Source organism: Ascaphus truei, chromosome 1 (genome assembly GCF_040206685.1).
Source record: "Ascaphus truei isolate aAscTru1 chromosome 1, aAscTru1.hap1, whole genome shotgun sequence".
Classification (NCBI taxonomy): Eukaryota; Metazoa; Chordata; class Amphibia; order Anura; family Ascaphidae; genus Ascaphus; species Ascaphus truei.
Window position 1 is genome coordinate 77503065 of NC_134483.1, and position 26878 is coordinate 77529942.

The 26878-nt window shown below is 43.4% G+C and overlaps 1 protein-coding gene across 3 annotated transcripts in view; it reads left to right on the forward strand.

The window, feature by feature from the left end:
- Nucleotides 1-26878, forward strand: part of IPO11 (importin 11) — a 500359-nt gene that overhangs the window by 205999 nt on the left and 267482 nt on the right. For all 3 annotated transcript variants that reach the window (XM_075589858.1, XM_075589848.1, XM_075589838.1), the window contains one exon: nt 8439-8515. In XM_075589858.1, coding sequence (XP_075445973.1) covers nt 8439-8515 — 77 coding nt within the window. The remainder of the gene's footprint in view (nt 1-8438; nt 8516-26878) is intronic.

Here is a 26878-nt window from a genome sequence, read left to right on the forward strand (position 1 = left end):
AGTCACCTGACGGCCATTTTGAGCTAATTTGTCAACAATGTGAAGTCATGTGTTTCAAGGAGGCCGTTTGCCATCTTGGTATGTCTTTTAAACCTCTGCTACTGGCTTCATGGAAGCGTCTATTGGTTGTCATGGAGATAATCTGTGTAGTGACGTGTAACAGCACGTGCGCGCTGGGATATGTATGGCCAGCTGTGATACTAGAGGATTCCAGTAATGGAACGCGGTGGGTACCACAGGATTTGAAGGTGAGTGCTAGGAAGGTGAGGGGGAGGAAGGGGCGTAAGGTGTGCTATCTTGAGGAAGAACTGGCGTCACCACAGGGGTATATCGCAGGGGTGTATTCCATCAGCACGGTTTGGGGAGACCCGTGCGTCTGTGGGTTAGCTCTATTGAGAGAGACTGTATGGTCCTAGATCCAGGCTTCCGTGAACAACAATAGGCGTGATTAGGCAGACTTTGTAATCCTGGGCAGCATGTGCCTGTGATGTGAAAATGGTGCCAAGATAAAAGCCAATATCCATCATGGCATGCTTACAGAAAACATCAGAGTTTAACGTCTTCATTTAAGCCCATCGGTGCTAGTGTTTTTAGCTCCAAAAAATCACCTTTGCCTCAAGTTGTAGCAGAAGTTTATTCCCGTCTCCTCCCCGTAGGGGGGGGGGGGGGGCATTGACTTGCAGTATCGACATGCAATGCAACGTTGCCAGGCTGTGTCTGTGTGTCTTGCCACAGGTAGAAATTTGAGCTCGGCATTACCCTCTGCACCCTATAGTGCCTTTCTGATGGTAGACCTGTGTATGCCTATTCTTTCCTTCAACATTCTAGATGTTTTTCCTAAGTAGTATAGCCCGCAAGGGCATTTAATGAGGTATAGTACAAACCTTGATTCACAATTAAGGTCGTTTTTAATGTTGATCTTCTTGCCATTGTGTGGATGTGCAATTGTTTGGCCTGTCTGCATATACTGGCAGTTGGTACAACCATGGCATTTGTATGCCCCCGGTTTCCTGGCCAGCCACCTCGAAGTTAGCACATACTTTGCTACCGGGTCTGACTGTGCCAGTAAATCACTCAAATTGCGTCCTCTCCGATAGCAGAACAGAGGGGATGCCTGGCATAGTTTGACAATTCTGTTATCGTTGGCAAGGATATGCCAGTTCTTCTGCACACTACGTTTTATGAAGCTGGATGCCGTGCTGTAAGTGCTAAGTACATTAAGGCGAGACTTGCCTGTATTTTTGGTGCTTGATGTAAGCAAAGCCCCCTATCAGTCAATCTAGCTTTCATTAATGCTGCATCAATCTCCTTATGATCATACCCCCTGTCACGGAAGCGTTGAGCCATTTGCTGTAAGGTAATTTTTAGGGGCAGTGGATGATGGCTGGTGGCAAATTACAGCGTATTCTTATCCGTAGGCTTATGAAAAAGTCTAGTGGCACGTGTTCCCTTGTCTTTATACACCACTGTGTCCAAGAACGTGACATCCGTCCTGCTGTAATTCTCGGTAAAGCGTATAGTGGATTTAATGCTGTTAAGATGAGCAGTGCAGCATTTCTGTCTCCAGTCCTCCCCAGATGAGGAACATGTCATCGATATAACGTAGATTATGTAAGATGCGGTCCGAGAAAGGTGCATCATTTAACAGATGTGCTTGTTCATATGTGTCTATGAAGAGGTTGGCATATGAACGTGCCGTGTTGGAGCCCATGGCAGTCGTAGGTAGTAACTTCTCACGAATTTGAAGAAGTTTTTATACAGGATAACCTCAGAGGAGAAGATGATATTCTGTAGGGGGGGGCCATTGTGTTCTGTGAAGTTACCGAACTGGTGTCTAATGTGGAATGTTGGTATAGAGGCTGGCAACATCTAAGGTGACTAGGATGGTGTCCGCTGTGTTGATCATGAGAGCATCCAATCTGTTGATGAAGTTTGTAGTGTGCTTCACATATGACGTCATCCGTGTCACCATCGGTTGGAGATACAAATCCACGTATTGTGAAATTGGGTGGCACAGTGAACCCCTAGCTGATATAATTGGTTTCCCTGGCGGTGCTGTAGTCGATTTATGGATTTGTGTGTGTATAGCGCTGGCATGATGGGTTGTGTCTGGGTGAAGAATTTACCAGTCTCCTCTGTAATCCAGTGGTTGTTAATTCCCAATTGGATAATGGAGTCTATCACTTTCTTGAAAGCGATCGTAGGGTCTGATGGTATTTGTTTATACTGGGTGGTATTACTTAATTGTTACAAAGATTTCGTCCCTATAGTAGGTATATGCAATAACAACAATACCACTACCTTTGTCCGCATGATAATGTCTTTGTTGTTTTGTAATGTTTTTTTGTAAACTTGTTTTATAATGACTGATCCGGTGCTTTGTCTCATTGTCAAGCAGACACATCAAAGTGGAGATGTTGTGGTTGACAGTCTGAGGATCAAAGGTTCTCTTCGATTTAAACTTATTGATTCCGCTTTTAGACGCGTCGGTGGTATCTGATACCACTCTAGTTCTACTAAAGAAGTCTTTGAGTCACAGCTGTCGGTTTAATTTGTACATGTCCACAGCTGTCGGTTTGATTTGTACATGTCCACTTCTCAATCGAATGGGTTTTGCGTATGTGTCGGAACATATGACAGACACTTCTGTAGCACACTCTTCCCTTCCGCTGTCAGCGCATGTGTGGAAATATTGAAAATTACCGTTTCTTCAGCGCCCCCTTCCTCTCTGCTTCGTGTTTTCGATATCTTAGATTTCCCTCCACCTCTCCTGATCAATCGCTGTTACCTATAATGTTTAAACTTCTTCTCAGGGACCAAGGGAGCGCAGCTTGCAGCCATGAAAAATAAATGGACATCACATAGTTTAGTAATGTCATATACAGTGAATTAACAATATCTTATAAGGGGCTCACAAATGGCTACTCACAATAGAGCAGATAAAAAGGAGCAGTCATCCAACTCAAGGGGTAGATGTTCCCATAGGCATGCAGCCGATCTCCAAAAGAAGAAAACAGACCAAATAGTGCAGATTGCAAGTATATTCGTACACAGTATAATATACAATTGATGATATACAGTGCGTAGCGGGTGGCAGGTGCACAGTGGGTCGCGATCTCCCTGTGTACGGCAATGTTCTCCGCTTCTCCGGAACACTTCCGCATCCACATTGGAGGTCTCGCGTCACTTCCGGTGTGGCTAGAACCTCCGGACTCTATGGTAGGGATGCGTCCTCTGTGCTCTCTTAGGATTCTCTGACTGAACACTCTACGCGTTTCGCCGTTTGGTTTACACGACGAAGCCTCGTGCCTCCCCCGGCATTTAAGTTAAATGTCTTGGGCAAGAGCGCGGGGCCTCTAACTGCCGTGCCCCCCTATAAATTCTTGCTCCCCCCAGTTTGTGCACCCCTGCTCTAATCCATATGCCAAGGGTTCAAATGCTAGCACAGCTGCTCTATGGTCCAGTGTTTTGCAACCTATTTTTGGCTAGGGAACCCCGGAATTCAATCTTGAAATTCTAGGGAACCCCAACCATCGCCGCTGTGTCTCCACCCCCCTAGCGATCCGTCTCTCCCTTCCGTCTCTCCCATCTCTCTCTCACTCTCCCACTTGCACGCACACACCCCACTTACACACCACTTACACGCACACACACATACTCCCACTTACACTCACACACACTCCCACTCACACACACACTCCCACTTGCACACACACTCACACACACTCCCCCACTTACACACACACACTTACGCACACACGCTCCCACTTACACACACACAATCCCACGGCTGCTGCTTAGTTCGCCGGGTCACTGCCATGTGGGTCTGTTGTCCGTATGCTAATTAAAGAGCAATATAAACACAATTCTCCATCTGTGAGAGCGGGGGTGCTGTTAAGGAGAAGGCGCTGCAGACGTGCTTTCAGTTCCTGCAGGCATCTCAGCAGCAGCAGCACGCTCCAATCAGAGAGAGGGAGGGGGAGGAGGTAGGGAGCACCTCGACCAATCAGAGGCTGGAGATTTGAACTTTTAGGCACGCACAGCTAGAATTGCAAGGAAAAGGCTTAAAGAACCGCATGTTGATTAGGCGGCCGTCGCCTGCGGCCCAAATGCACACGCCCGGGACGTCTGTTTTACAACACAATCACTTATAGTAACGCTTTACACATACCCCCATGGTCTTGTAAAGCCATAGGGCTTTGCAATACAAATATTTTAGTGCTTAATTGCTTGACGTTTTAATCACGCCAAGAGTTTTCTAATTTGATTCAAATTTTCTAGCACAAAATAAACAAAATAATGCATGCTCTCTAAATCTTCGCTGGATGAAATTTCATAGACACACCCATTATGACAGTATAGTTTTATTTTGCTGTCAGAGTCTGGGCTTTGACATAATGAATTACAGCCTTTGGATTTCCTCTGCTACAGGTGCTGTGCAATCGATAATTTACACAATTTCTTTCTGAATTGCTTCAATTCATTTTAGGAATACTCAGGGAAATGTTGCAAATGTTCCAATAGTTTGTGCAAATTGGGAGAAAGAGCTTGGGTATCATTGGATCTTGCAAGGCCGTATCTCTTGAAAAAAAATGTTTTTATTCATTCCTATATGGACGTTTCCCAAACAAAAAGTATTACAGGCAAGAAACTGCTGAGGGCAGCAGTGCCATGTTGATTGTTGCACTACCAAGCTGTACCTCAGTCAAACAGTTGTATAAAAAATGTTTTGAATTAGAGGACCATTTGCAATACTTCAATTGACAATTCTCAGTCTTTGCATTGCTCTTTTTCTCTAATTCAAATGAGAACAATTCTACAATACATTTAGAGCCATATATATTTACCAAGTAGCACTATTCCATTAGACACCATTTACTGGAATGGTAAGTACGGTGTCTTACAAAACCAGAATAATTGCACTGCTGAGTAAATATGGCCCATGCGGTGGTGCTGGTTTTAAAGCGCTCTTGAAAATATTCCATTCATTTTTTCTTGACGGTTCAACATTTTCTGTATTGATTAAAAACATTTAGGTAGGAAAGCGCAGGTATTGTGACAGCATAATAATAGCATGTTTTTGTATAGCGCTGCTAGTTATACGTAGCGCTTTACAGAGACATTTTTGCAGGCACAGGGAGCTTACAATCTATGTTTTTGGTGCCTGAGGCACAGGGAGATAAAGTGACTTGCCCAAGGTCACAAGGAGCCAACACCGGGAATTGAACCAGGCTCCCCTGCTTCAAACTCTCAGTGCCAGTCAGTGTCTTTTACTCACTGTGCCACTCCCTCTCATAGATTGCAATTGATATTTTGGTTATTTCCTTAAAAAAAAAAAAAAAAAAAAAAATTTAAATGCACAGATATGTGCATCATGATGATTAAGGTGCCCATGTGCAATTAAAGTATTTGTGCACAAAATGGACTGAAATGAAACTACAACACTTAGAAAAAGTGTTGTTTACTGTTCTTTAAAATGCTTAAAGCCGCATTCCATCCTATTTTCATTTTTTTAAATGGTTAACTTTAAGTTCAGCTCTGCAGACCCCCTGCTTGCAGAAATACTTACCTCTTAAATTTCCCTCAGCACGCAGCCAATAGGACGCGTTGACCAGCGTGCCAAAAAGCGTTGAAAGCGTTTGTTTCCTCAGCAGCGTATGGTACCGGGGCACCTTTGGAGATGAGGGCCGTATCTCTGGGAGCAGGGGGTCCCCGGTCCTGAAATGAATGTGATTCAGACACCCTAATATATATATGTGTGTGTATATATATATATATATTGATGCAACCACGAGTATCCGAACACTTGCCTGGGAAAATCTGGGGCAATACCCCAGTAATGCTGCAACATTTCTGCAGACAGACTAATGGCCCATCGGATTACCACAGCGGGGGTCCCTGGCAGTCCCATTCAAACTGACCAGGATCCCTGCTGTGTTTCTGCAGAAATGTCAGAGAAATGTTGCAGCATTACGGGAGATTACCCCAGATTTTCAAAGGCAAGTGTTCAGATGCTCGTTGCTGCATCTGTACAATACTGCATAAAAAAAATCACTAATAATAATACATTATCAAAAACCACAGGAGATGGCAAAATAAATTAAATGCCAGTGGTGGTGCTCAGGGGAAATAAATGTCAAAACACAAAAGAAAGAAAACCAACAACAAGCAATCTGATATATGATAAATGTACAAAAAAGTTTATTAAAGACCAACAAATAATGAACACGGATGAAATCATGTACGAAAAATGCCCTGCCTCTTTCTGTTGTAGGGCATTTTTCGTATATGATTTCATCCATGCCCATGGGCGTCCGCAGAAATTTTTTCAGGGGGGGGGGGCATAATTTTAACGGCCAGTGCCCGGCGTAAAAGTGGTGGTGAGTGCACCGTGGCGAGCGAGCCTGACCAGCATAAGGGGGGTTTCCCCCCCCCCCATCCCCCATCTCTCCCCCCTCTGCATCTCCCATCTCTCTCCCCCCCCTCTGCATCTCCCATCTCTCTCCCCCCCCTCTGCATCTCCCATCTCTCTCCCCTCTGCATCTCCCATCTCTCTCCCCTCTGCATCTCCCATCTCTCTCCCCCTCTGCATCTCCCATCTCTCTCCCCCCCTGCATCTCCCATCTCTCTCCCCCCCCTCTGCATCTCCCATCTCTCTCCCCCCCCTCTGCATCTCCCATCTCTCTCCCCTCTGCATCTCCCATCTCTCCCCCCTCTGCATCTCCCATCTCTCCCCCCTCTGCATCTCCCATCTCTCCCCCCTCTGCATCTCCCATCTCTCCCCTCCTGCATCTCCCATCTCTCCCCTCCTGCATCTCCCATCTCTCTCTCCCCCCCTGCATCTCCCATCTCTCCCCTCTGCATCTCCCATCTCTCCCCCCTCTGCATCTCCCATCTCTCCCCCCTCTGCATTTCCCATCTCTCTCCCCCCCTGCATCTCCCATCTCTCTCCCCCTCCTCTGCATCTCCCATCTCTCTCCCCTCTGCATCTCCCATCTCTCCCCCCTCTGCATCTCCCATCTCTCCCCCCTCTGCATCTCCCATCTCTCCCCCCTCTGCATCTCCCATCTCTCCCCTCCTGCATCTCCCATCTCTCTCTCCCCCCCTGCATCTCCCATCTCTCTCCCCCCCCTGCATCTCCCATCTCTCTCCCCCCCCTCTGCATCTCCCATCTCTCCCCCCTCTGCATCTCCCATCTCTCTCCCCCCCTGCATCTCCCATCTCTCTCCCCCCCTGCATCTCCCATCTCTTTCCCCCCCCCTGCATCTCCCATCTCTCCCCCCCCCCCTCTGCATCTCCCATCTCTCCCCCCCCCTCTGCATCTCCCATCTCTCCCCCCCCCTCTGCATCTCCCATCTCTCCCCCCCCCTGCATCTCCCATCTCTCTCCCCCCCTGCATCTCCCATCTCTCCCCCCTCTGCATCTCCCATCTCTCTCCCCCCCCTCTGCATCTCCCATCTCTCCCCCCCCTGCATCTCCCATCTCACGATGAGAGTGATTAGGGGTGCCGGGGTGCAGGAGGGAGGGCCAGAGGGAGAATCTGGGTGCCGGACGGGGAGTTAAAGCGCGGGAGAGCGAGAGGGCACGTGACACAGCCAGGGTGCTCAAAGCTGTGACCATGCAGCAAGCTTAAGCCTATAGGGAACCATGTCAAAATGGTTTTTGAGGCAAAAAGTGACACTGTGTATTCATTTGCATGTCATTTCCCAGAATCCCTTGCTGCAGTGGAAGTGCTGTATGCTGGGTGATAATGGGGAAAGGCGGGGTTGCAGACCTGCCTAAGACATGCAGATGAGCATACAGTTGTATTTGCATATTTGCTTTCCTGTGGAGGGTTTTTGTCACTTTTTTTACTCACCATAACTTAACTATATATATATATATGTAAAAATGGAACAAATAGAATCACAAAAAAAATTGTGTATATATATATATATATATATATATATATATATATATATATATACAATTTTTTTTGTGATTCTATTTGTTCCATTTTTACATGGTTTATATCCTTCTTTAAAGGATTTTTTTTTTCTTTTTTTAAAATACATGTTTGAAGCAGGGGTCAGCAAAGCTGAAATTAATGGGGTTATGCTCTGGAGACTGCATATTTAAATTCTGTATTAAAGAAATTAAGAAAGAGGGGGAACAAAACGGCTTGGATTGCCTCTTTAAAATCATCCTGCTTCTTGAAAAATAAATTCTGTCAGCTTGATTGCCTCTTATAGAGTGATTTAGAAATGGTATTTCAACAACAAGCTGCACATAGCAAGATTTCGTCTCAACTTTACAATTAACTTTTGCTGTATCCTCTAAAGATGCATGCACAAGGTCAAATAGGCACGTTCGTCTTCCAATATTTAACCACACTGTATGTGTATATCATATTTGTATGTGATCTATGGAAATAATCTAATGTTGATTGCTGCTTCTAGGTTGGTGACCCTGGAAAACTGCCCATCAATTACTCCTGAATTGCTGCATATCTTTCAGAACATGGCTGCTCTTCTTGGTAAGACAAAGTTATACTTTTATCTTGTATTTTTTTTTAAAGCTGTTTAACTATAATTAAAATGAGAGCCCTTAAAAAGTTTTTACATTATTTTACAAAATGCAGCTTTTGTGCAACCAAGCAGACATACTTAAAGATGTTCATTTGGTTGCAAGTCTGACGGGATTTTACAGTATGTTAACCATTCAATCAGAACAGAGATCCCTATGTATCAGCAGAAGTCTGAACGTCATACTGAAGATGCATAGGGATTATCAGTTAAACAGTGTTGTCATCAAATCCTTATGAAACAATTTTTACTTTCAGTTATCCTTCTTAAATCCAAGAATTATGTGGTACTTCTATTAGTTCATTTTTGAAATATGTATTTAAAAAGTGTTCATATATACAGTACAGTAATTTTAATGCAAATGTAATTTTTTGATCTTCTATTAAAATGTGCTCCATATTTCTTTTTGGAACAACTATGCATAGCAAACAGTGGCTTTGAAAATGAAATTTATATTAATTCCTGATACTTGAAATCACTTCTTTTACGGTGCAAATGAATTATTAATTCATTATGTTTCTGTCAGGTTCAATCACTCAAAAATAATTTTCTTTTCTCTTCTGTCTGTAAAGGAATACATGCTTTTGCATAAACTGATATGAATCAACTCATAGTAGTGTTGGAACGGTTTCCTGCTTAAACTGATTTTGAATACCGATATTCGCCTGTAAAAGTATTTTTACATTAAAGACGCATACTCTATATAAAGCAATACTGAATGTAACCTTCGCTTTCTAACTACCAAAATACCTTTAGTTTACAGAACAGAAACTGAAAGGCTTCATTTGCAAATATACAGTATGCAGCTGTGTGTCCCCACTGCACAGCCTGATACTTGTGAAGCCCTTCTAAACAGAAGTAGTTATAGTATAATGATATTTATTTTCCTGTATAGCGCTGACCGTGTGCACTGCTCTGCATAAAGAATTTTGCATGATGAGTTCCTGCCCTTAACGTCTACATTTGGTGTCTGAGGGCACAGGGGGATTGAGTGACTTGTATGTATGTATGTATGTATGTCTTTATTTATATAGCCCAGACAGATAGGAAAAATGCTGCACTCCTTAAATTGTAAACAAAATTGATACAGTTACCGATGCTCCAATGTTTGTACGAAAGCCTGTGATCAGTCCTGGATAGATGATAAAAGGAACAAAGGGCACAACGGATTTAGAATATCCAAACTCATTTATTGAGCCAACACAACGTTTCGACCGTAGTGGTCTTTATCAAGTGACATAGTGGCATAAACATAATCCCTTCAAACAACATATAAATAGTGCTCCAAACCCCATAATGCAACATGTTCAATCAGTGATGATGGTGTTCATGTGCTGAACCAGTCCACCCTTCCAATGAAATGTCCGTATTCCTAATAAGCTTATCTTTATCAGATGTGTTGAGACATCATCCGGGTCTTGTTGAGTGGGGAGTGTTCTCAACAAGACCCGGATGGATGACATCATCAAGATGGACGCCGCCGATTAACCAGGAAGTGCGGAGAATGCAGAAGATCCCATGACACACAGGAGGGTGTTCTGTTAAGTGCGCCTGCAAGGGGCCAAGGTTTATATATGAGGTGCAAATTATCAGCCATGGAGCTACTCATAAGACCTTCCCTGACTTGTCCAAGGTCACAAGAAGCTGCCACTAGGATTGTAACCAGGTTCAACCACTTTAAAGGCAGTGACATTACTGCACTGAGCTGCTCATTTGGCCCGATTAGTGAGAGTTTTTTTTTTTTAAAGAGTTATGCAAGTAAAGAAAACGGCTGCAAACAGGACAATGTTAGCACAAATCAGAAAGATCCGTAATTTATTTAGAAGTCTGTGCAGGGACACAAAGTACAAATCACAATGTTTCGGGGAGGAAACGCCCATCCATACACCTGACAAAGGATGGGCAAGTCCTCTTTGAAATGTTGTGTTTCGTACAGTACTTTGTGTCCCTGCACGGACTTCTAAATAAATGACGGATCTTTCCGATTTCTGGCAATATTGTCCTGTTTGTAGCCGTTTCGTTGACTTCAGATTTTATATGATGGTCGACTGGCAGGTTTACACCAACGGTATTGCACGAGAAACCAGACATGACTACCACTTCAAATATCAAACATCACGTGAGTGTGCTAAGGCGAACGTCCTATATTTTCTACAGGTATTAGATATGTCATCATTTTTCATTAGCCAACAAGAGAATGTTTCAGAGATGGAATAGTATGTGCGGAGGTTTTGAAACTTCATGGGTATTCTACCTTTTAATACAGCAACACAATAATTATTTATGGATGTGATCATATGTACAGTGCTTTTGAAACTTCACGGGTTTCTCCATGTACTGTATGCACATGAAAAAGCTATAAATAAAAAATATCTCCTGGTTATTTCCTTATGTTGCAAACTCATGGGATCAGCCAGTATGCAGTATAAAATCAATTGACTTTTGCTTCAAGTTACTTTGTCTTTAGATCGAAGGTTGGTGAGTTGCTAAGTATATAATTATACTGTTACATTGTTGAATTATCTTCAAGGGATAGAATTTTTTTTCCCCCAATGACGTGAGCTATTGCTAGGTTATGTTACTATATATGGCCACCATACTTGTAAAAGGGTGTATCGTTTGACAACATTATTAAACTCAGGTACTTTTGTACTAAAGCTAATATACTGTACGCTAAGTAATACACGTGTTTGTGTACACAGGTTTATTTTATTTTTTACTCACTTCCACATAGCTTTTAATATAATATTTCCCTTGAAGTATGCCTCATTGAAATATCTGTTTTTCGCAAGCAGTTGTATGCTTATTTGAAGAAAAAATTGTGATTGGGCGATCCTACAGTATATTAGATCTATTTAAGTGAAAAAAATAATAATCTCCATAAACATACTTGCTCGTGTAGACTTATTGGTCCATGTGGTTATAATAATATGCAATAAATAAGGTAAATAATCAGTGATATGAATGTGAGATATAGTATAAATTAAACCATCACCAAAACACTTAAATGAAAATGATATAAGACAGCTCAAAACCCTTTAAATGACTGTCCTCTGGTCCAGAACGATAATGAAGTCTTCCAAGTAAGGGGAGTGCAGCTTGTCACAGCATTTATATGTGGACAATACAAAAAAACACAATGATAGTGTAGTATATCGTGACAAAGTATTGGAATAAATGAGGTGTGTAGTTCCACTCACAAATTTTCCTCAGTGATCAGGCATATCAGCGATACATTCTCTCTCTGATGGGTGCAAGGTTTGGCACTTTCCCCAATGAGATGTGTCCACTTTCCAGTATGTGCGATGAAAGAGAAGAAAACTCCAATGGTACAGTATGTCTGCAACAGTGCATTAAAAAAATGATAGGTTTTGAGTAACAAACTCACATTTTTCACATGTGTGACGCGCATGGGAGAGGTAAGCTGTTGGTGACCCGTCTGATCTCTTGCCGGACTCTGCCCGCTCTCTTCCGCATTCGTCACGTCCTGTGACATAATTGCTATGGGCGGAAGATGCAGGACTAGAAACACTCGGCTACCAAGGCCTCCAACTTCAGTCATCCACGGAATAGGTGCTTGATTCAATGCGTTTCGCCAAGGCTTTGTCTGGAATCTTTTGTAGTTGCAAAAAGTTGTATGCTTAGTGAGATCAGACTTTAGCGAACATTGTGTGTCTAGTCCATTGGTGAATATCAGGCGACCCAGGGCTTCAGCCCCTAACCACTGGCCACCCCAGTAGCTCTCTCTCCCGAGCTCATCTTCCCACTTCCTGATCTGCCTTATGACAGTGCACTGATAAATACTGGCCTGTGCCAATCCCTAGTTCCGAGTGTAAGGAGAGGAGTGGGGTAGTATTCACCAGCACACCAACATTAAGAAGCTAACTGGAGATGGCAGGGAAAAAGCTTCCAACCATGGCTTCAATGTTCATCCTGACTGTGCAACATACTGTCACATCTATAAATAATTATGTGCGACCCTTTTGAGGGCTTATATCATGTTGCTGAAGACTGGTCTAATCTATTGATTTGCTCACAGCTTCTCCTTTATTTGGCAACATTGATTAAATCTGTAACATTTGTTTAAATATAATTTGTTTCTAGTGTACAAATGTATATTTTCAACCACGGTCAAATTCTGGTTGGGGTGTGACGCATCAGTGTGTATAATTTTCTCAGGAATTGTGACAGTGGTGTTGTCAAGTCCTTGAATTTGATTATAATGAATCAATAAGATGCTTTGTGGATTACAAATTCATAAATGTTCAAGGCCTGATTGAAATAAAACTCCCATTCCTGTTATTTGTAAAAACATCAGATAGTTTGGGCATAAAATAATCATGGTTATAAGTGTCCAGTAATTAAATGCAAGAGTCAGTCGTCTGCAATCATCTACCTTAGTAATATAAACACGCAGCAGTATTTACAAAAAATCAGTAACAAAATATACAGTAATGTTAACATGTAAATTGACAATAATCCAGCTCTAGTATTTTTTTTATATGTAAGTATGTAACATTCTGAATCTGAGGCAAGAGTCTTGCTCGCGTAGTGTTTTGAGCTTGTAGGCATGGATAATTTGCTCTGTCTTATCTAATATTTCACACTGGTTAAATTGCATTGGAACAGAATGTTATAACAATACATCGGCAGCATTCGCCTTGTCTCTTTTTGCATGACTTGCATGATGTATAATCAGAAATAACATTTGTTATAAAATTGAAGGAAAATTGTAATATCCTGCTATTTTTTATGAAAGGCTCATAGATGCAGGGATCACCTCATCAGTTACATGACAATATATGTGATTTATAAGTGCGAAGCCTTAGGCCTTGATTATAGTGGCAGCGTGCATGCGTGACGTCACGCGCCGCTGCTGCTCGTGGGAAACCTGCACTGTGGTGCGAGGCGGAGGCATGACCATGAGGTCACGTGAGCAGTTCGCCCTAATTGGCTGAACCACGCACGTGACCCGGCTGTCGCGCGGCAAGGACATAATTCTTTGTCTGCTGCAGTATCGCCCGCGCGCTCTATGGGCGGCATCATGAGGGTACATACATTAGTTCCGCAGGAGCGTGGCGTTCTGCCCGCCCCCACTATAATCGCGGCCTTACTTGTTTTCATAAGGTCCTATGCACTTGACTCCTGTGTGGTCATTCCAGATGTATGAGTGATCCCATTATAAACAGCAAGATATAAAAATATGCAAGGAGGAAGGTCCAAGAAATGTAAACAAAAACAAGGAACAACAGAAACATGGCTTTTTATAGGCATATATTATTTAGAGACAAAAAAAGAAAAGAAAACTAGATTGAAAAGTGTTACGTTGAAGCATTTTTCAAGGCGGTTTATGAATATGAAATGTTGGTAACATGATGATATTAGTTTTTAAGTTTCTCTAACAAACTTTAAATGATTACACTGTATAGAAATACAATCTTATAAGATAGAGGGAGAGAATGTAGTTGAAGAAACAGGTGCTGATATGTGAAGTTGTGCACCTTTCTTTTTAAAATTAAACAGAAAATGAACAATATCTATGACACATGGACAATGACACTATTATCTTGCAAGCTATACTTTCATTATTCTAAATAGAATGAAAACAATTATTATTCTAAATAAACTGCTCTCTGTGTACATAGAGCAACTAACCGTGCTATTAAACGCTGCCTTAGGACCATTCTATAGTGTGTGCGCCCGCGCGTGCACGTGACACACTTTTTGTGTGTATAGAGTCCGTGGGAAAGGTTGTGTGTGTGTGTGTGTGTGTGTGTGTGTGTGTGTGTGTGTGTGTGTGTGTGTGTGTGTGTGTGTGTGTGTGTGTGTGTGTGTGTGTGTGTGTGTTAGAAATATATTTTAAATAAATACGTTAATAAATTATTTATTAACTTTGTACATACACGCATGCATTCATGCATACATACATACACACACATATTCATAAATTTCAGCGGCGGTAGCGGCACAAATTCTTTATTTTAGTCATCTTCCCCCCTGTCGGCCAGTTCAACGCACAGTCCCGTGCGTGCGCGCGGCACCATTCTAGAAAGGCCAACTAAAACTGCTGTGCGTGCTCGGCGTAGCAAGCGCACGCACTATAGAACAGCCCTTATACTCCAATGCAGGCACATTGCATTCCTGTCCTGAAAAGCTTGCAACTAAAGTTTTTGACGTACAGATGCAGCAGCCGTTATCTGACCACATCTCGATCTGGATTTTGGCAAATTATCCAAATTCCACGCATGGTAGACTGCGGCAGACTAATGGCCCATCGGATTAACACATTTGGGGTCCCTGCTGTGTGAATCCTACCGGCATCAACCTGTCTGTAAGAGACGCGCAGTAAGAGGCTGAATCAGTCACTACCTACGCGCCTCTAACAGGCGATCGTGGGGTTTTTATTTAATTTTAATATTACTGTATTGTAGATGAGGGTTTCTGGAGCCGAACCGCATTGATTTCAGGTCCGGGGACCCCCTTCTTCCCGTGCTACAGGCCCCGTTATGGGGTGCCGGTATCTCCGCCATGTAAAAATCTTGTGGGTCTCATGACCGTGGGATTTTAACATTGCAGGAGATACCAGCACCCCATAATGTGGCCTGTCGCTTGAAGTAGGGCGTCCCCGAGGCTGAAATCAACTTTGTTCAGCTCAGAAGACCCCCTGCTCCCACACACCAGTATCAAACTCCACCCTCTCCACCCCTTACCCCCCACCCCCCCAAAAAAGAAAAAAATCATTACCTTAGCGGATAGCTGCTAAGGTAATGAAGCTGCTAACATTTTATTTTTAATCATAGTGTGCGTGAGCAGGGGGTCTCCTGAGCTGAACAAAGTTGATTTCAGCCTTGGGGACCTCCCTGCTTCCCAAGATACAGGCCCCGTTATGGGGTGCCGGTATTCCTCGAAATGTTAAAGCCCTCCTGTCACGTGACGCAGAGGATTTTAATATGGCGGGGATACCGACACCCCATAACGGGGCCTGTATCACGGTAAGCAGGGTGTCCCTGTGACTGAAATCAATGCGGTTCAGCTCCGGAGACCCCCTGCTACAATACTGTAGTATTAAAATAAAATGAAACCCCCACGATCTCCTGTTAGAGGCACGCAGGTTGAGTGACTAATTCAGTCTCTCTCTTGCTGCGCATGTCTTATAGTCAGGTACAACCCGGTAAGATTTAACACAGCAGGGACTCCTGCTGTGTTAATCAGATGGGCCATTTAGTCTGCAGCAGACCACCACGCACTATAGTGCATGTTTCAACCCGAGAAATGGTCGGATAACGGCCGCTGCATCTGTAAGGCACAGAAAAATAAACTGACTAACCAAAGGAGCTGGCACTCAAAATTACCATTCTACTAAAGATGTTGGATACTTTAGCCACGAGTAGTACAAGCTGGCACTTTTCCTGGATACAGGAGCATAAAAGTACCAGATTTTGTCCACAATCTTACACAACCTCCTAGTTGCAAATACGATGTCCTGGTCTTATATATTACAACATATAAAAGCTTAAAAATATGTTTATATGTAAGGTTTTTACTATATTTGCGTAAAAATATTGAGGGTTAGTTGGGAATTTTTTATAGTGATTGGAGCTCACCTTAATAGAAATGTACAGTATTTAGATGGAGATCCTAAGATGTGGTCTTTTAAAGCCTTACTTTTGGTAGTATTGTGGTTAACAACCATTGTCATAAGATTTCTGTAGTCAATTTGAAGAAAAACTGCTTTGTATTGTGATTTTGGTTTTTCACTTTATATTTCCTTCTCATTGTGTTTTTGTCTTCTTTGTTTTTGGTAGCTTATTTGCTAAATATCATTCTCTTCCCTCCATAATTGCAATGCATGAAATAATGTTCAGGATCAGGTATGCAGAGCATTGCCATGCCTGAAAGACCGGATTTGCACATTGCATTGGTGTTTGGAGGAAGGTGGGTTTTTTCCCAAAGTAGTGTAGGCTTATTAGTTGACGTTTTGGTTTGTTTATTTTTTTTAATGCAATACTGTATGTAACATTTGTTTTATGGTTTGCGTGCAAGCATGAAGTATTGCGTATGTATTTGATGTATTTGGATTCAAGCTTTGAAAAAAATATTTGGAGTCCATTTAAATATCTAAATATCTTGAAAAGGATCTGAATACTTCAGTATTAAGTGATACCTTTTTTTATTTGGACTAACAATAGATATTATAAGACAAGATTTCAAGCGTTCTCCTCTCTTCAGGTCAGCAGTACTGGTTTAAATGATTCCATGAGCTTAAGGCTGCGGCCCCGCTGGTGCTGAGCGCGCGGTGCTTGCCGCTTTTACTTACATAAATCTTTGTGTAAGTCCCCGCTCATGCGGTGCGCGCGTGCTCGGGCACGCATGCTCACGCGCGTGCTCGGGCACGCATGCTCACTCAAGCTTGGCGCTTGAGTAAACAAAAAAAGTAACTTTCAAGCGCACTCAACTTGCCCGCAACGCCCTCCCGCGCGCGCTTGCTAAATAGCCAGGAACCCCGGCGCTCATGCTTGGAGAGTTGGTGACGTCACCTCTCTCGAGCATGAGCATTGTCAGCGCCAGCGGTGCCGCAGCCTTAGACAGATTAAAAAAAAGACAAACAAGATAGGTGATGATGCAGAGAAGGAATAAACAGGCAGGGTAATACATGGATGAAAGGGACAGTGAGACACAGGACCATCCATCCATCAGCAGTTGCAGAGGGTAATGATGCGGGGGGGGGGGGCTAATTGTAAAATTCACAGAGAGACAGGGAGAAACATTACAAAAAATTATGGTAGTCGGTTAAAAAACCCCAATCAGCATTAAGTCCTCTTTTTTTTTTTAGTGTCGGCGTGTATTATCATTTTGAGTTCAAATGTTTTCTGTTCTTGAGTGCTTTTAAACATTCCATTGAGGATTTGAATTTTGAAGTCATTCATGGAACGATGTCACTGAGAATTGTTGTTCCACTGGAGAGCAATATATTCATTCTTCATGGTGTGTTTGTTATTGTCTGTGTAGGTTCTTTCTGGTTTGAGGTTTTTGGCTAGTTTCACCAATGTAACATCCGTGGTCACTTTTTCTGCATTGAATCATATATACCACATTCCTTGATGTGCAGCAGTATGATACTTCAACATTGAATGTGCTATGTTTGTGACTGGCTGTGGATTCTTGGCATATTTTTGCAAAGTTTGCAGCTTGTGTTGTTGCATGGTCTTGTGCCATTAACCGCGTCCTTCAGTAAATTTTTAATTTTTCTATTGACAAACGTCTGTCTGAAGTTTGGTGGTTGCTGGAATGCAACGATGAGAGGATGTATTTTAATGTTTCATCCTCTGTCAGCATGGATTGCAGATCTTTGATTATTTGTCACATTCCCTCTAGGTCAGACTTGTATGTAGCCACAAGGGGTATGTGTGTTGCTGTTTTTGTCGTCTTGTATTGGAGTAGGTGTTCTTTTGGGGCTTTAAGTGCATATGTGATTGTTGGGTCAATAGATTTTGGCTTGTATCCATTCTGTCTGAATAATTCAGTCAGGATTGTGAGGTGTCTGTGTCTGTCTTTAGTGTCAGAGCATATGCAGTGCTATCTTATAGCCTGGCTGTGTATGATGGCTCGTTTTGTATGAGTAGGATGGAGCTGGAGTTATGCAGGTAACTACATCTGTCTGTGGTTTTCTTTTATACAGATGTGTGTAATTTGACATTTTTCAGTGTTACTGTGGTATGTAGAAAGTTCACTATGTTTGCTGAATAATCTATTTTGAGCTTAATTGACGGGTGGAATGAATTTTAAGGACTCATACAATTGTTTGAGATTTTTTTCGCCCTCTGTTCATATTATAAACAGATAATCAATGTATCTGTAATACTTGTAAGGTTTGTGGAGGCATGTTTTAACAGGGGTGAGCAAACTTTTTATGCCGAGCCCCCCTTTTCATCCATTAAATTTCTCGGGCCCCCCTGTGTGCTGGTTCAGCCAATGAGGGCGAACCAGCTTTGTGACGCGCCCGCCACGCGTCTACAAAAAAGTATTTATAAAACAAATTACATCACTTAAAAATAAATATTATGATATTTGTCTAATAGCATCCCCATTTATGCTGCATTATTAATCTCTCTCCCCGCCACATCAGGACCTCTCTCCCCTCTTCCACAGTCTCACACACTCCCAGTGTTTCTCAATCCCCAATCTCTTTCCATCCCCCCAGTGTGTCTCACACACTCTCCCTCCCCCCCAGTGTCTCTCACACTCTCCCCAATGTCTCTCACACTCTCCCTCCCCCCAGTGTCTCTCACACTCTCCCTCCCCCCAGTATCTCTCACACTCTCCCTCCCCCCAGTGTCTCTCACACTCTCCCTCCCATCAGTGTCTCTCACACTCTCCCTCCCCCCAGTGTCTCTCACACTCTCCCTCTCCCAGTATTTCTCACTCCCCAGCCAGTGTCTCTCTATCCCTCCCCTCAGTGTCTCTACCTCCATCCCCCACTCTTTCCCTCCCCCTCCAGTGTGTGTGTCTCTCTTTCTCCCTCCCCCCAGTGTCTCCCTCCCGCCAGTCTCTCCCTCCCGCCAGTGTCTCCCTCCCGCCAGTGTCTCTCTCTCCCTCCCTCCAGTGTCTCTCTCATCCCCATGTCTCTTTCACCCACTCCCCATGTCACTCTCACCCCCCCCATACACTCACCCTTCCACATACTCACCCTCCCACACACTCACCCCCACGCACAGTCTCACCCACACACTCACCCCCCACCCCATGTCACACTGTCACTCTCACCCCCACTCCCCATTTCTCACTCACACATTCACCCCCCCTCCCCATGTCACACTGACACACTCACAATTTCATCACGCTGCGTGCAACAAGGAGGAACTGCAGGAGCTGTGTGACACAGCGCCACCTAATAGCCGAAAGAGAGATTGCAGCTACCAACTGCTTTTATCTCTGCTCCTTGCAAAATCGCCGACCGCTGCCTGGCCCCCCAGTTTGCGCACCGCTGTTTTAAGGAATACAATTTATTTGTTAATAGAGCACTACGCAGACTTAAACTTAACATGGCAAAAACCGAGCTCCTCATACTTCCTCCCAAACCTGGCCCTACTACCTCCTTCCACATTACTGTTGGTAGTCATTCACCCAGTAGCCCAAGCACGCTACCTAGGGGTCACACTCGACTCCTCTCTCACATTAAAAACGTTTCTAAAACTTGTCGCTTTTTTCCCCCCAATATTACAAAAATATGCCCTATTCTCTGTTGTTCGACTGCTAAAACCCTGACTCAGGCCCTCATTATTTCCCGTCTCGATTACTGCAACCTCCTGCTGTCCGGCCTTCCTGCCTCTCACCTGTCTCCCCTACAATCTATCCTAAATGCTACTGCCAGAATCAATCTACTATTTTCAAAATCTGTCTCAGCGTCTCCTCTGCCCAAATCCCTCTCCTGGCTTCCGATCAAATCCCGCATCTCGCACTCCATTCTTCTCCTCACTTTTAAAGCTTTACACTCTTCTGCTCCTCCTTACATCTCAGCCCTAATTTCTCTCTATGCTCCATCCCGACTCTTGCATTCTGCTCAAGGATGTCTTCTCTCTACCCCCTTTGTATCTAAAGCCATCTCTCGCCTTAAACCTTTTTCACTGACTGCCCCACACCTCTGGAATTCCCTTCCCCTCAATACCTGACTAGCACCCTCTCTATCCACCTTTTAGACCCACTTTAAGACACACATGCTTAAAGAAGCATATGAATAGCACTGTGGATAATACTATACACATGATACATAAAGCTTGGCCCCCTGCAGATGCACTTACCAGAATTCCCTCCTACTATCTCTATACGTTCTTCCTACCTACAGTACCAATTAGATTGTAAGCTCCTCGAAGCAGGGACTCGTCTTCCGAAATTTTACTTTTATGTCTGAAGCACTTCTTCCGAAATTTTACTTTTATGTCTGAAGCACTTATTCCCATGGTCTGTTATTTGTATTATTTGTTATTTATAGGATTGTCACGTGTATTACTGCTTTGATGCGCTATATAAATAAAGACATACATACTGTACATACAATTCAATGGAGGCAGTTTATCTGAAAATAGCTGACATTGTTTTGTGTAAAAATAATACGCTTTCTCCACATTCTTTACAGCTTCCAAATGACTGTGTGCAGTGACCAAGTAGTAGTTTTATTCATAAAGGATTGCTACAAAATACAGTACCTGCTCATCCACTGTATTCTTAGTATATTCAAATGAATAATTGCATGCTACATCATCTATCATTCTACAGTATGGGGCTCTTGGACATTTTCCTTCGTATTCATTATATTCGGTGTCTGTTAAACACTACGCAATATTGAAAACTGTCATTACTTCCTCCATTGCGAGAAGAGACTGCATAGTAATGCATTGGACATCCCTCCGGCACTGGAACAGTTACATGATGGTGATCACGTTTTCAATGTTTTAAATGGTAAAAATATGTGAAGGAAATCCAAGCTAAGAAGTAACAAACTTGTAGTTCTAATATTATTGATACAACTGCTTTTGAGTGCCAAGGCTAGATTGGCATTGCCCATTAGCGAGTAGCGTGTGCCAATTAGACTATAATAGCTAGCATTAAATAATTGCATGACTGGGGGAGGGGGCTCATTTTTGTGTTTTTTCTGTTTTAAATAATAAATATTTTTCTGTTTAAAGAACTGCAGGGGATTTACGCAGGTTGCGAAGTCAGCTGCAAATACATCATGTACAATTAGCCAAATCAGTCAACCTGTTAATTATCAAATGGCATCAGTAATCAAAACATTTGTGTAATGGGATTTGGCTCCAAAGAGGTGTTTCTATGATTGCTTTTAATGTAATGTTTTCATATTGTTACTGCAGCAAATTATCCCAAACGTCATACTGTACATATTTTAAAATTGTAGCTTTTTTTTTTGTTATTTCCAATCTTTTGTATTTGCAACCCCCCAGTGCAATAATTATTGTTTTATGTTTGAATGTATATTTTAAATAAAGTTAATATATTTAGTGTGTCGTTTTGTAAGAATTTCAATCAATAATGTGCTCCTTCGTCTTTTTTTTTTTTTTTTTATTAATAAAAAAAATATTTTAAGACTAGATTCTGTAGTAATAACACAAATAAAGCACACCAGTGATTCTCAAACCTGTGTGTACAGTACGTGCACTGGTTATTCCTAGAACTCGGTGTGGCTGGTGATCCCAGAGGAAAAGGTTTTAGAACCACTGAGCTACAAGGTTGCATGATTGTTATGTGCTCCATGTCACTTACGTTTAAAACTTTGAGAAGCAGGAATGAGTGCTAAAGGAAATATGTTTGCATTTAAAAAAATAATGTGATAAAATAATTATTTATTTTAAGGTTTTTATACTCGGCCACTAGGAAATTCACATCTCTCTCCAAAACTTGACTAAACAACCCCATGAGACTTGTTGCATGGATCAAGTGAAAACTGAAAAAGAGCAATGTGTGGATCTGACAAGCGTGTTGTTGTACGTTGTACAGGAACAAGTAATGTAATATTTATTCGGCACTGTGCTTTATGCGGTTGAGTGTTTTACTCACCATATCTTTATGGTATCTGGTTTGTAAGCTGCCTCTAGCATTGCAGTGCTTAGTCATTGAAGTAGCATTGATGAGCCCTTAAGGGAGAGGGAAGCATCTACAGAAGTTTCCATTTCCATTTTTAGGTTAAAGATGAACAAGCTGTATAATGCAAGTTGAAGTCCCCTGGAAGAGTATATATATTAATATATTTATATTATATATATATATATATATATATATATATATATATATATATATATATATATATATATATTATATATATATATATATATATATTATATATATATATGTAAATCCTTTCACCATTAGCACACAGCACTTCCACTGCAGCAAGGGATTCTGGGGAATGACATGCAAATGATCACACAGTGCCACTTTTTGCTTCAAAAACCATTTTAACATGGTTCCCTATAGGCTTAAGCTTGCTGCATGGTCACAGCTTTGAGCACAGCCAGGGTTAAGGTGCATATCCAGAAAACCCACCCACAGACAGTTTTTTTTTTTTTTTCCTCTGAGAGGGTTGCCCCTCTCGCTCATCGGGTCCCAAACCACTTCAGTGGTTCGGGAGCATGCCTTTGGACTGTCCAACCGAAGTCAGACCCGCCCTCAGAACACAGTTTCCCTGAAGGTTTCAGCCCAAAAGCCTAGGTCTCCAGGGACATTGATGCCTTCCTCCATTAGGATTCAGGACATCCGTCTCTTCCTCCCTCTGGCCCGAGGCCCGCAAGGGAGTTCGCATCATCTCCCCTCTTTCGAGGGTTGTGGAAGGGCTGGTTGTTCGAATGCCATCCCCCCTTAGCCCGAAGGCTCAGGGGTTCTGTGGTCCGGGGCCTGGACACCACCTCTCAACGAGCTAGAGGGCCAAATGCTTGCCACAGACCTTTCCTACTGAAGCCCCAGATAGGATGGTACTGCATTTGGTCATAGCTATGCAGGCCGAGAGGAGCATTACTGTTTCAACCTTAATGGGTCTCATCAGTGTGGGGTTGGTAAACTGGGTATGCAGAGAAGCTAAAGTATGGGGTTTACCATACTGAGTTAAGTTATGGTGAGTAAAAAAAGTGACAAAAATCCTCCACAGCAAAGTAAATATGCAAATGTAAATACAACTGTATGCTCATCTGCATGTCTTAGGCAGGTCTGCAACCCCGCCTTTCACCATTATCACCCAGCACACAGCACGTCCACTGCAGCAAGGGATTCTGGGGAATGACATGCAAATGAGCACACAGTTCCACTTTTTGCTTCAAAAACCATTTTTAATATGGTTCACTATAGGCTTAAGCTTGCTGCATGGTCACAGCTGTGAGCACAGCCAGGGTTACCTGAGGAAGAGAGGATAACTCTCGAAAGCTTGTCCTATGACATAAATTGTTAGTCCAATAAAAAAGGTATCACCGAATACTGAAGAACTCATTTATTCTACACTATATATATATATATATATATATATATATATATATATATATATATTAGGAACATATGTATATTAATGCCACCTTCCCCTCCCCCTCTTGCAATTGAAAAAAATCAGCAAGTTCAATAAGTTAAAAAGAGCTGGGCACATGTATTGCACATGAAAATGCAGAAGGAAAACTTGACAATAGCTTGCAATTTAAACATGTGTACCCCCTTTCCCCTATGCCTAAGGGAAACAATGGGCGATTACGCATGCTGATGTTACCTGTGAGGCTCACAGGAGGCCAAAGCCTCCACTTCTGGGGACCCTTGGGTGCTATATCTTGCTGTGCAGCGCCTCCACCTATGAGGATCCCCACGTGGCGGGATGACTCCTCATAGGACCCAATAAACACTATACAACTGAATATAATATAACTTCTTTACTGAACACAATATAACCATAAATCACACTCAATGCAATACACCAGTAATATAATGCAATAATACAACACCATGAGTGGTTCCCCCAAAGTACTGAGGGTGCTTTGGGCACCTATAACCCCTGTGTCCGCACAAGCTATCCCACCCATGTGTGAGGTAGCGCTACCCCCCTCTGTGATGTGTAGGTGCACGTTGGTACCATCCTGGTCACAGGCCAGACCATGGAATAATGAGGGAGGATACTGGATCAGGTCCCACGCAGCAGAGCCTCCAACACAACTCCCCTCACACCTTATCCATGCTGCGGTGCAATCTCCAGCCGGAGTGTTCCACCTCTGCTGCCACGTGCAACTTTGTCCAGGCCGCAGGTCGTGCGCGGATGTCTGTCCGTCTGTCCGTCGGTGCAGTAGTGCAGGCTGCAGATCTAATGGGAAGTGTCCCTAGGGCCTTCCCTACAATACTGCTAAGTGGTAGGATCGGGGCCTAGAGGGAATGTACTGGCCTAGTCCTGGAAGCTAATTGCTCCCTGGACACTACTCTCTTCCTCGGCTCCCACGCGACTGGTTCGCAAAGGATATCCTGCTCCAAAAAGGCTGCATCATCCCATTGGCTGGGAACAGCCCATGTGCTCTATCTCCCCCTCCTTAACCCCAGAGGATTCTGGGACTCATAGACCCTGCTTCATTACATGCAGAGCCATTCCAAGATGGCCACCATAACTTTCTCCCAAGGCTTCTGGGATTTGTAGTTCCACGATTCCCAAAATGGCCATCGCCACTCTTCCCGGTCCCACAGAGCAGTTCCCCCTCACTGGAGGTAAGGGAGGGGGACCTCACTACACATGTTTTTGATTACTAGCTGATATACCCACGTTGCCCGGGATTTAATTTTCCCGCTCCCCCTCTCTCTCCGCTCCCCCCCTTCACAGCTCCAATTTCCCCCGTTGTTCACGGGCCGTTACTGGGTTGGTGGGATGCAGTGACTGTTGGGAGGCAGTGACTTAAGGCAGTGATTGGGTGGGTGGGTGGCAGTGACTGTGGGTGACAGTGACTGGGTGGGTGTGTGGGAGGCAGTGACTGGGTAGGTGGGTGTGTGGGAGGCAGTGACTGGGTAGGTGGGTGTGTGGGAGGCAGTGACTGGGTTGGTTGATGTGTGGGAAGCAGTGACTGGGTGGGTGGGTGCGAGGCAACGGGTGGGTGCGAGGCGGAGGGTGGGTGTCAGTGACTGGGTGGGTGTGTGGGTGTCAGTGACTGGGTGGGTGTGTGGGTGTCAGTGACTGGGTGTGTGTGTGTGTAAGGCAGTGACTTGGTGTGTGGGAGGGAGGCAGTTACTTTGTGTGGGAGGCAGTGACTGGGTGGGTGGGTGTGTGGGAGGCAGTGACTGGGTGGGTGTGTGGGAGGCAGTGACTGGGTGGGTGTGTGGGAGGCAGTGACTGGGTGGGTGTGTGGAAGGCAGTGACTGGGTGGGTGGGTGTGTGGGAGGCAGTGACTGGGTGGGTGGAAGGCAGTGATTTCAGTGACTGGGTGGGAGGGAGGCAGTGACTTAGGCTTTGGGTGGGTAGGAGGCAGTGACTGGGTGGGTGGTAGGCATTGACTGGGTAGGTGGGTTCCCCCTCCCCCTCTCGTTCCCCCTCCCCCCGTGCTCCTAAAATATTCCCGGGCAGCAGAGTGCGGTGAGTGACTTAGCTTACCTCGGTCCCCGGCGCGAAGGAGAAGCGGGTGGTGGAGGGTGTGAGGCGGTTGGAGGTGTGTGGATCGCCACTGTCTCCTGTCTGAGGCGCACGCGGTGTGAGGGTGGTGTGAATCTGACAGCCTGCGTAGCCCTGGCCGTGATGTCACACCACCCCGCAGGCCAATGAGAGGCGTGGCAGACCCACAGACTAAGATTTCAGTTTTATATATATAGATTTGTAACTCTCCTGTCAGCTTAATACTGATATCTTTTCAAGTCCAGTTTTCAACTGACCCCACTTTTGTGGTTGGCTGAGCAACCCTGGACCAGCTTTGTGCGCACATCCACAACCTGTGCCGTCTTCTACAGAGCGTTATATTTTTTTAATTTGCCATACTTTACAATACTTTGGTGTACACGGCATGTATTTTCAGCATTCAAGGGGTTATTTACTAAAGTCTAATGGAGCAAATTTTGGGTAATCCCAAAAACCTGATCAGTCTGGTGTTATTCATTTGCACTGTTTCCCCTCTGGTTTTGCAGCCCAGGGGACTCAGGAAAATAACCCAAAATGTCCTTTGACTTTTTCAATCTGTTCTATTCACCATTATTGAGCAATAAGATACTGAATATTAAAGTCTTGCTACGTTATCTTAACAAACCATAATCAACCGTTCATAAGATCTCCTTAGTTGGGTTGTACTCTTGTAGGGATTACTATCTTGCTAGTGAATGAGGAAAGGCATTTATAAAAGACTGCAAAAAACTATTACTGTAACGATAACTTTGATTTAAAATGGCATGTGCATTACTTGCATCATTTGATGAACATATAAGGCAAAACTAGTCTTAGACGTGTAACTGGTGGTATAGATACCATCTATTTCTTTATTGTAATATAAAACAGTACTTTGAGAGCTACACCAATGTGTAGTCTGTAGGCTGCTGTTATGGCTGCTGGCACTATTAAATATTAATCATAATTCAAAAGAATATTCTGTTGTATATTTCTTATTACTTTTCCTTTGCTATTTTCGTACTTTGCAGCTTCACATTAACTTGGTTCAGGTCATTACTAATGCAAGTGAAACATCTCATTGAACTGAACAAACAATCGCGTGACAAATTATAGGAAGTTGGCCATTGTTTCATCAAAAAAGCACAGTACTGTATTTCTTTATGAAAAATAAATGTGGATAGTTCACACAGAAGAAAATAATATATTC